Source organism: Gavialis gangeticus, unplaced genomic scaffold, assembly GCF_001723915.1.
Source record: "Gavialis gangeticus isolate Ggan-Ray unplaced genomic scaffold, GavGan_comp1, whole genome shotgun sequence".
NCBI lineage: Eukaryota > Metazoa > Chordata > Crocodylia > Gavialidae > Gavialis > Gavialis gangeticus.
Genome location: NW_017728994.1, coordinates 62,873,262 through 62,884,121, shown reverse-complemented (window position 1 = coordinate 62,884,121; position 10,860 = coordinate 62,873,262). Strand labels below are relative to the sequence as shown.

At 39.9% G+C, this 10,860-nt stretch overlaps 1 protein-coding gene across 2 annotated transcripts in view; it reads right to left on the bottom strand.

The window, feature by feature from the left end:
- The window catches only part of SEC23IP (SEC23 interacting protein), a 68,339-nt gene that overhangs the window by 12,166 nt on the left and 45,313 nt on the right, over window positions 1-10,860 (bottom strand). For both annotated transcript variants that reach the window (XM_019502919.1, XM_019502917.1), the window contains 5 exons: window positions 9,227-9,427; window positions 8,383-8,538; window positions 6,694-6,796; window positions 5,292-5,477; window positions 4,430-4,592 (listed from right to left, as the gene is read on the bottom strand). In XM_019502919.1, coding sequence (XP_019358464.1) covers window positions 4,430-4,592; window positions 5,292-5,477; window positions 6,694-6,796; window positions 8,383-8,538; window positions 9,227-9,427 — 809 coding nt within the window. The remainder of the gene's footprint in view (window positions 1-4,429; window positions 4,593-5,291; window positions 5,478-6,693; window positions 6,797-8,382; window positions 8,539-9,226; window positions 9,428-10,860) is intronic.

The following is a 10,860-nucleotide window of genomic DNA, read 5'->3' as shown; positions in this document are numbered from 1 at the left end:
ATACACACGCAACATGATCTTCCTGACCACTGAGGCTCATAACCTCTCTCACTGGACTTGCCAAGCTGCCATTTGCCTCTCATCCAGGCTTTCATTTCCATTCTTTCCTCTTGATCCCCACTGTTAACAGGGATGGTGTCTTATCTTATGCGACAGTTAAAGCAATTAAGTCCTTCCTGTCCTCACTACGTCACCTCTCCTTTAATATGCTGCAACTAAAAATCTTCTTCATTATCATATCCACCACTTCAATATTATTCTTCTGCTTGAATTCCTCCATTGTGGCATCCCATCACAGTTGCTGTACTAAAGTTTCTGCTCCAGCACATACCCTGCCAATATCTCATCTCTCAAGCCTTCAACTTGTATTTTTCCGATTTTTACCCCAAAGTCAGAATTCAGAATATCCTTCCCAAGTCTCTGAACAAACCTCTCCTTGTGGGCAGGCACCACACTTATACTTTCATGATATGCTATCAGGCCCAATCAGAACATAACACATGCATATGTTACATAATTGTATAAAATAATCATTCTCCTGCCCAAACCAAGAACAATTTAAATGGCATAGTATCTCATTACATTCCTCTCTTCCTCCTTAATCATAGGCTGTTACAGAACCTAATCTTATATTCTGAGGACTAAGGCCTCTCCCCAAGAAACTTATTTGTCTGTAAAATGTTACACACATCTATGGCTACTACAAAATAAAAATGAAATGTTCAATTTAAAATATATTTTTTAAAATCAAGTATGTAAATATTATACAGTGAATGGCAAACATGCTTTTGCAATTGCCACTGATGGCTATAACGAGTATGACAAGAGCCTTAATGTAAAGCTACCACACAATTCCACAAAGAGGACAATCTGAATACTTGGGTCATTAGCCACTGCACTGATCTTACTCAGATTATGCAAAAGAATAACAAATTTTTAGGCAGGTAACTATAACTACAGACTGCCACCTTGTGGCAAATAAATACTACTGCTTAGAATAAAGATAACACAGACAAGATGCTGCATGTCCTTGAAGAAAAACACTACTATGGGAATTTATCATCAACTACTCAGGGGAAATCCAATGACTAGAGGCAAATAGTTGATACTGCTCATAGACATAACGACTGGAGCATCAATATGAATATCCCATCTGCTGTCAGCAATTGATTTACCATGCTTTAAAATCAGGGATGCCAAATTCATCTGGCCCTGTTGGGCAGATGAATGGCACAGGATTGACTTATGGGCTGGATCAGACTATGCCCCTCCCATGCCTGTTCCAGCACAGGCAGCATCCACTAGGTTAGTCAAGGACACTGGCCCAAGTGAGCGGTGCAGCCAGCATACACCCCAGATGCTGCATGTAGCGATGGTCAGGCACAGCAAAAGGTGCAGTACCAGGGGCTGGATTATGGGGCTCTGTGGGCTGGATCCAGCCCTAGGCAGTATATTTGACATTAAGAGACCCAATAAAGTTTGATTTCAAGCTTCCTGCTTTATTTTTTAAACTGTTTATTTTATTTTCCAGAAGCACTCTGGCACATGCTAGTAAGCACCTACTTGTGTCTGTGACTGTAAAATCACAAAGCCAGTTTTCTTTAGCAAAGAGGAAAAACAAACTGGAAATAGCTCTTTTAGTTTCCTTTTGTTGAGTCAAGTATCAACTGGCCTTTGCAACAAGATGCTATCATTTGGTTTCTTAGGATCAGTTGCTGCTCATTTTATATAGAAGCTGTGTTATCAAATGTAGTTTATGTACCATCTGAAAATAAACAGGCAATGGGATGATACCACATATATGGAAGATTTATGCATCTTACTGCACAATTATAAGATGCACAAAATGAGCAACTAAGAATGTGTAAGAGAAAAAAAAAGATTGATAGCTTTCTTAATAGTGTATTGCATGGCTGATTATATGTCGATATTGAAATATGCTCATTTTATATTCATGTGCCATAAACAGTTTTGATGGCAATATGAGCAACAATGGCATGTAAGTGATGAGTTATAAAACAAGATCTACCATGACAATGTTTCTTTTAATTTTTATTGTTGTTGTTGAACTCTCATGAGTGTCACTATCCCCTATTTAATTCCCACACATAATAAGTTTTGGTGCTCTACTGTCATTTCTTCAGGAAGAGTTATTTGAAAAAAATGTAGTTACCAAAACATTCACAGTGCTCTCATTTTGCTTGGAAAATGATCCTTGTTGCAAGCGTGTGTTGTGTGTAACCAGTTCAGAACAGGGGTAAAGTGAAGGCAAAGCATCCTACTGGAGAAAGGAATATAAATTGTTTTTTGTGGTAAAAGCTGTTCACATTTCAGAAAAAATAATAATGGTGCTATGTAGATGGCTGCATGTACTTTTGAGAGTGACATTCAATGATAACCTTGGGTGCGGGGTCAGGAATTAAAGGACTGGACGGTTTCAAAGCAACAATACCATACACACACCAAAAATATCATGACAAACTCTAGGTAGAATAGACTGAAAACACCATCTGCAAGATAGGTCAGTCTATAAATAAAAGTGTGCAGCCACAGAAACTTAAGATATCCAGAAAGGGAACCCTATTAAAGAGCTGACTCTTTAAACAAAGAATTAAAAGAATTCCTAACTTAGCAGGGGTTAAAAAGGGATAAATTACAAAAAAAGAAAAATGAAATCAGACTTCAGGCCAGGAGACTTAGATGGAGCAAGAATGTTTTCAGAGAGATGGGCTAGATGGCCTAAAGTAGGTCTTCTAATTTCTAACTTGTTCGAGTAGTGTGTACAAATTCCACGTGAATGCACACAGGCAATATTTAAATCAGAAGTCTGAGATTTAAAAAACAGTCCAGCATTCCCCTGATAAGGTGCTTATTAACATGACTTTGAAATTGCAGGTCAGATAGAAAGAACCGAGGTGTTTATGCTCTTGGAGATAGCTTGAATTAGCATACCACTCAAAAGCAGCAAAAAAGTTACATAGCCATTTACAAGGCTTTTACTCAGCTTTACATTAGAAGCCAAGGAATATTTCATATCGAGTTGGTGATGAGATCTTGCCAAAAATAGGAAGAAGATAGTGGCAGAAGGCGTCTTTAAACAGAAGAATAGATTTCATTCTGATTTATGTTCAGTAGAAAGTCTGTCCCTCTGGAATAAAACTTCCTAATGCTAAAAATTCATGGGCTGCGTCCAGACAAGTGCAGCCATGAAGTATGTGGCACAACAGATCTACCTGCAGCACAGCACACTGCACATTCAAGTGTTTCCTGCACTGCTACCTTGCAGCATAGGAGGTTTTTTTGATCCTGGGACAACCCATTGCCAAAAAACCCACGTGAAAAAAAAACTGGGTGGCAGTGCACACTGTCCAAAAATGGAGCCTAAGCAGTTTGAGTTACACTCCAGCTGTTGTCCAGACTCCTAACGGCAGGATCACCCTGGCTGCAGCTCCCCAAGACCCCCAGGTAAGGCTGCTGAGACCAGCACAGTATTGGCTCCAGACTCCTCTACCCCACCTGGGTTAACCAGAGGGCATGGCACAGGTGTTCCCCAGGAACACACAGCAGTGGCACAAGGTGTGCCACCACTTCTTGTCCCCAGGGAAACAAACGTCCACGCTGACATGGCCATATGCACTAAAATCCCTGCCTCACCATGTAACAAGCAAGCAAGTCACTGGAATGGTTTTCCTTTCCATCGTGATTCAAAACTGGAAGAGAAAATATTTCTCCCAAAGAGGACACTTGACCTACATCACACATTTGTTATTTGCTTTAGACATTTTTATATGGTCCCTATTACTGTAACCCTGATCACTGGATAATATTTAATCTCCTTATCCTCCTAACACCTTTGGGTGGCAGGAAAATGGTTTTTCAGCACAAGGAATTAAGGTGGCAAGACTAAGGGTAATATTTTCAAAAAGGCTTAGATCCTAAATCACTTAAACACATTTCAAGAGTCCCTTTGGTTTTCATTTAAAAGAGAGAACTGGGCTTCAGGGCTTGCTCAAGATCACACAAATGGCCTCCCAAGTTCTAGGCTACCATCATAGCCACTGGAACATTCACTTTCAGGACACCTCATAGTACAGTGCTGTGTCAAAGATAACCCAGTTTTACCTCAGTTCTGATATGAACTAGCAATATCACGGCAAAATTACTTATTTTCTGCTTGCTACTGTTTCTAGCTTGCACCTAATATGCTCTTTATAACACTTCACTAAGCCCCATGCTGAAGAACAACAGGCAAAATATATTTCTGTCAAAAGATAATGAGAAATGAAGTCTATGTGCATGGTATTTTGGGGATCCTACAAGATTTTGTTATTAAAAATACTCGGAACAGAACGTATTAAAGAGTTAAAACTGTAATTGCACTGGGAAAGCAATTTTTGTGGATGTGTGTAAGTGAATATTTAATTCTTACCAATAACACAGGTGACTCTGTAGAGCAAAAAGGTATTCATTGAAACTTTCTATTGGTTTTTCTTGCAAAACATAATCAATACGGCGTCCTCCATTTAGCATTCCAACCTTCACAGATAAATCCTCATCCTTCAAAAGATCTGGACTTTCGGTGATCTTTTCAACTACAATTCAAGAAGTAGTAACATTTCAGCCAGTCACAAGGACAATCATGCCTGACTGCTCAGTTCTTTCACTATCAACAATTATCGCAATCAAGCAGCAAACAGATCAATGTCCATATGGAATGATATTGAGATTAAGTCCACAGAGTATATATACCAGCAAAAGCAAATTATTGCAGTCTGTGTCCCCCAGCAGTAACGACCATCATCAGTTTTGCCCGCATGAAACTAAGGAACTGTTTGCTCATTCTGCACAGATATAAACCCAATACACACTGGTAAATGAATACCTGCCACACAAGTCACAGCAGGCAGGAAACAAGCTCTTTGTCTCTCAAAAGACTAACATCTCTGTCTAAGTAATACTCCTACAGTATTCATCTCTGTTTCTGCACATACACCCAATACTTAATTTTTGTCCTGTCAAATTTTTGTCCTAATCAAAAAGCAGAAACTCTCTAGATGTGAAATACTTGTTTGTGTTCATTTTGTTTAGACTACAGCTGGGAAGATATATCAGAAAAGGCATTTAGTGTAAAGTGTTAAACTTACGTATAGGACAAGGCAATACCATAGCAAATATGAAAAGTTAGGTTTCCCTAACAAGATCGGGATGTAATTCAAGGACATAACGTTTAACCGTTTAACAACTGTTTGATATTAATATGCTAACAGCACACTAGTGGAATGCCAGCCTACCTTCTACCACTTGTTTTTCTTCTTCTTCTTTAATCTGATTAGCTACTTTCTCCAGTTCTGCTTGCAGCTGAGTTGAGGAGGTGTGAGCACGAGCAAAATCATTAAGTGTCTGCCAGGCACTCTTCAATGAACTAATAAAGCCTTGTTTCAGATCAGCTCCCATTCGAGAAAGAGAGTCTTTCAGCTCTAAAAAGATGACCATACCAAAAGGATTTAGTTAGTGCCCTACTAAAAACAAAAATGTTTCAAATACAAAAAATCCCTCTACTGTCCAAAGACACTCATGTTTTTGGCAGATATATGCCCATCATGCTGTCAATATAATCTTTTACCATTTCTCTTATTTAAAAGAAATTGGAAAATATTCTCTCCGTGAAATCATTCTTTCGCCACTTATAATTTTTCTAAATAAAAAGTTAGAGAAAAGTATGTGCTAAGTTCTATTAAGAGTAGGGAACCAAAGAAGGGAGACTTCTTCCCCAGTTTGCTTCTAACTCTTGCATTTGTAATATAAAAAGTTTAAATTTGCAAGAGTTTAAGTCCAAAGTTGTGATCCAAATCATGGTCTCCAGCCACTTAAAGTCTCAATGTGTGCCTCCCTAGTGTAGCCTGAAAGCTCCCTACATGCCTGTAGCATCAATTCTACATGAGCACAGAGCTGTTCTAGTCTGAGTAGCTAATTTCCACCCAAACCCACTGGCACTGAGAACTAGACAGAACACCGCCTAAGACCTCAGAGAGGGCCAGTATGATAGGCAGGCTCAGAACATGCCTAAAACTCATCAACAGGACTGGGCTTTGTACAGCATGTAAGCTGTCATTCAGCAGTCCCCAGGGAAAGAAGAGAAGGAAGGAGGTGATGTTGCTGCCCAGCTTCTAGATCAAGGGCGGGCAATTATCTTGGACAGAGGGCTACTTTTTATGGCAAGCCATCGAGGGCCGCATGACAAGCAGCCAGGGGCAGATAAATATTAATTTTCTAAATTTTTTAGGGGCCCCACGGGCCAGACAGAATGGTCTGGCAGGCCGCATCTGACCCGTGGGTCGCATTTTGCCCACCCCTGTTCTATATAGTGTTTTAATGGCTAGAGTACTTGCCCAGGAAGACAAGAGTCCTGGTTCCAATTTTCAGGTTTTCAAAAAATATTAGTGATTATGGATGCTTGAGACTCTTTAAATAGGTGTAATTTCAGAACAATCAGAACCTGACCTTTGCAATTAAGCATCTTCAGAAGAATGTCAAATTAGGCACTCCCCCAGTGTGCATCTCCACCTTCTCAGCCCCCCAAAATATCACCAGTCTTTTGGGAAGTGGCCCAAAGCATTTGTTACATTAGAAAATTGTAGAAAACATATATAAGTAGGTAGGCAGGTAATCTGGACTTTTTTTTTTTTTATTTACCAAGATGAAGTCTTTTTCTGCCTTTGTGATGTGGAATGAGAACTGGTTTTACATCCGAGTGTGGAATAATCATAGGTTCTAACCTGTAAGCTACTGGGTCAAGCTGTAAACAAAAGGAAAATCAGAATCAAAGATAAAAAATTGTAAATTTACTCAAAATTTTAGTTAAATGTCAGTATAAAAAACCCCAACCTGTTAACTATTAGCAAAGATAAAAGTTTGTAAATTCCGTTCTACTTCAGTTTCATACTTAGCTCACTAATGTACATTTAAATTACAAAGTTGCTGCTGGTTCATGAATCAGTAAGTTTTCATTCTAAATTCAGATACTCTAAGAAAGGAATATAACAACAGAAGAGAGCAAAATAATGTTAACATGCTGCATTATGGGCACAGAGTATCCTTCACTAGAGAATTAGCACACCAGTAGTCATTGTGCTAAACCAGTGGTTCCCAACCTTTTTTTGCTGTGACCATAAATCCAGGTTGCAACCCCTGCCCCTGATTCACGCATGCCCAGCAGTGTCAGAAAAGCCCGGGCTGGGCCGGGATCACAGGGGGGGCAGCGGCGGTGAGAGCCGCATGGACAGTGCACTGGGAGAGCCCTGCAGGCAGGAGAGGCAGAGTGAGGGGCAGACTCCGCACGACACTGATTTGAAGTGGGACCCAAGGTTGGAAGCAACTGTGCTAAGCTATGCACAAAAGCAAGATGGGGCAGAATAAGACAACTAGTGCATCTCTTGTTTCAAAAAATGCATACAACTGACTGGTTTGTACCAGTAACGTATTGGGTGCAGACAGAAGTGCAGCTCCCCGCTGTAACCGAGAACACTTTGCAGGAAACATTCTGAGTTACAGCGATCTCCTGGAACAAACAGAAGTTCACTGTTGGTTCCAGGGGGGAGGGGAATGTAGCGATGGTTGCAAGCCTGCAGCTGGTTTCCCCGAGCAGTAGCCTTTGCTCAAAGCTAGGCTGCAAAGTTTTCATAATGGGAGGGGGGAAAGGAAGCAGAGGGAGCTCGTTCTAAGGGCTCCCCAGCCAGCACTGGAGGGTGGGGTGGGGTGGGTGAACTGGAGCCCCCACACCTGGAGAGGGCTCCAGTACACTCACCCCACCTTCCAGTGAGGGCTGAAAAACCTCCAGACAAAAATCCCTCTGCTCCCTTCCCCCTCCCATTCTGAAAACAGCTCAAGGCTGGCAGGCAGGGCAGACAGAAGTTACAGAAAAGGCTCTGTTTTGAAACATCTTCATCTGACCCCGCATACAATGAGGGGTCATATTTTTACCCGATTGGCCGTTTTTGAAGCTGTCTGCAGCTGTGTGCTTGTGTTTGGTCATGGCTATAAACTGCATTCAGTAGCCAAATCAGGTAAAAATTGTGACTTCTGTCTGTGCCCAAACAGCACCATGGCTGAGGCATTTAAAAAGGCAGAGAACACCATGACAAAAAAGCAATCCCTAAAGTTTACTATTTAGACTCCAGAAAATGAACTAGGGCTTTGGCAGCTGGGCTTGGTAGTCAGGCTTACTATTTATTAAATGCACACCTTCCCAAAAGCTACCATTTCTCTGAACAATCTGTAACACCCCTTATTTTTTTAAACTTATTAGAAGATAAATGCAGTTCTTTCCACCTTCTTTCTCTCTATGTTAATTGAAATTTAATCTAAGAAGCACTTCTCACTTACTGGATGGTAAATATTGAAGAATCCCTTGCAGGTGGGAAGTCTGTAGTTTTCATCAATCTTCTCTACTCCTCGCACAGTGAGGAACACACCAATTGGAGAACCAAGGGCAAAGAAAATATCTGGTTCGAAATCTAGAGTATTGTGAGCCACGGACACCTAACAGGCACAAAGTAATGAAATAAAATAAATGGTTTCTCAGACTTGGCAGGCAATTAACTTTAAACCTAACTAGAAAAAAAAATCATATTTGACTTAGTAGGCTAATAATCCACAAGCACACTCCAGTGCAGAAGAAATGATCTGTCGACACTGCTTATAAAGAGAACACTCACAAAGACACCTTAAACTCACACTTCTTTACTGCATTTAAGCCAAACTAAGAGGAGGTATCAGTGCTTTAAAAAAAAGAATAGTTCAACAGGCTATTCACATTTTAGATCTACAGAGTTACAAAAAAATGAAATATGCAAGTATCCAAAGAAAACCTAGTGCAGGGGGACTGGGCCTGATGATCTACAAGGTCCCTTCTAGCCCCTACAATCTATGAAAACCTAACTGACCACTCAACAATGCAGCCATAATATGTTCTTAATGTAGGAGACCATGATTTAGTAGCATGGTTTAAACATGGTTTACTGGGCTGCTGAAAGGGAAAAAATGAATTGTGATGGCTTCATTGCTTAAAAAAAAAGCCCAGGTTACACTAGCCAACCCTCCCCAACCTACCTGCACACTGACAGATACTGAAGTTCTATGCCTGACTATAAATGGGATACTAAAGCAGCCTTAAGAAAACACATAAAAGACTGTTCTAAACCAATCATTTGAAGTTATACAATCTTACCTGGCCAGTACCAACTTCAAAATACTCATAATCAATGTTCACAGAAGAAACAGAGGCACCCACAGGAAGTTTTCTCTTTGACTGCTCCTGTAGTCTACCAGGTTCTATAGAGGAGACTGAAGAAACTGCTTCTTTTGCCTTCTGAGCAGTTTTTTGAGCTTGCATGATTGCTTTTTTTTCTGATATTGCCTTTTTCTGTTCCTATTAAAACAAAGCTTTGATTTAAACTGATTTACTAGAGATATCAGGAATATGCTGTTCTCCACCCTCCCCACCACACACTCCCTCCCCCAAACCCTGAATTGGTAAACATAATTATGGAAATCTAAAATTAAGGATTTGTGGCACGTGAAGCAGGAAAACTTTTAGGAAGTCAAATAAAGGATTAAACATAAAAGACAAAGAAGCCAAACTGTATTGCTGAAACAGCAAGCACCACATTCTTTGATTTTTTTCCAGATAATGACTGATTGGTAACTAGATGTGGTAACACCAATGTTAAGTTTGATTACTAAGAGAAGACAGCCAGAAAGCATTCTTCCATTCATTATTCTTAACAACTAGTATTGTTTATAGTGAAGTTAAAATTAGCTTGCTTTATTCTCTGGAAAAAGCACAGAAATTATTAGTACCTGACTACAGAGTAGGAGGGATAGAGAAAAAATCCTGATGTTTCAGCAGACCTAAAACCATCTGAGACTGTCTGCATCTTCATCATGTTACGAGTCAGACCAAGTATAGTAGGAATTATCTGTGTATACAAGAATTCATGACCTACCTAGAATTAGTTGGTAGCTGCTTTAGAGCATTCTGCTATTAAGTGATTTTAACACTGAACACCAAGCTCTAGTGTTAAGAGTTAAATCACCAATTTAAACAAGAAAGTAATCCGAATCTACAGTTGAAAAGAAATACCTTTTTATAAGTGACTAATTAAAATGGATTTCAATTAATTAGGTTAAATGTTATTCCAAAAACAATTAAAGGGCACAAACTCAAGGTAAAAAGATACAGGGGTATGTCAGAGGACTGACTAGGACACAAAAACAAAGCTAAGTCGTACTCAAAACTAGCTCCAATCAATATAGTCTCTAAAGATAATTGCCAGTTTTTGTTCAGTGGCCTACAGTGTTCCCTATAAAACAGATCTGCTTTGTTGCTATTTTAATCTCTCTGCATCAGCATTAATCCATGCCAACACATCAGTGCAGTGTGCTGATCAACAGTAATATAACAAAGTAAGTTTCACTGTTAAAACAAAATTTCTGGGTTTTAAACAATCATAGAATCATAGAAAAGCAGAGTTGGAAGGAAGGCCCTCTGGAGGGTATCTAGTCCATACCCCTGCCTGACACAGGATCATCCCTACCCAAACTATCCCATACAGACACTTTTCTAATCTATTATTAAAACTACATAATCCACCCTGTCATACAAGTACAAGGCATAATCCCCTACCCTGCCACAGGTAAAGGAGCAGGGCGAGCATGATCAGTGCCCCATTGATGCAAGGTAGACAGGTGTCCTCTTTTTTGGAACTGGAAATATGATAACCCTAAACAACATCCCTATCTATTTTCAAATATATATTTTGCACCTTCTTGTTTCCAAGCTCCTAAATGAGTAAGGATCTG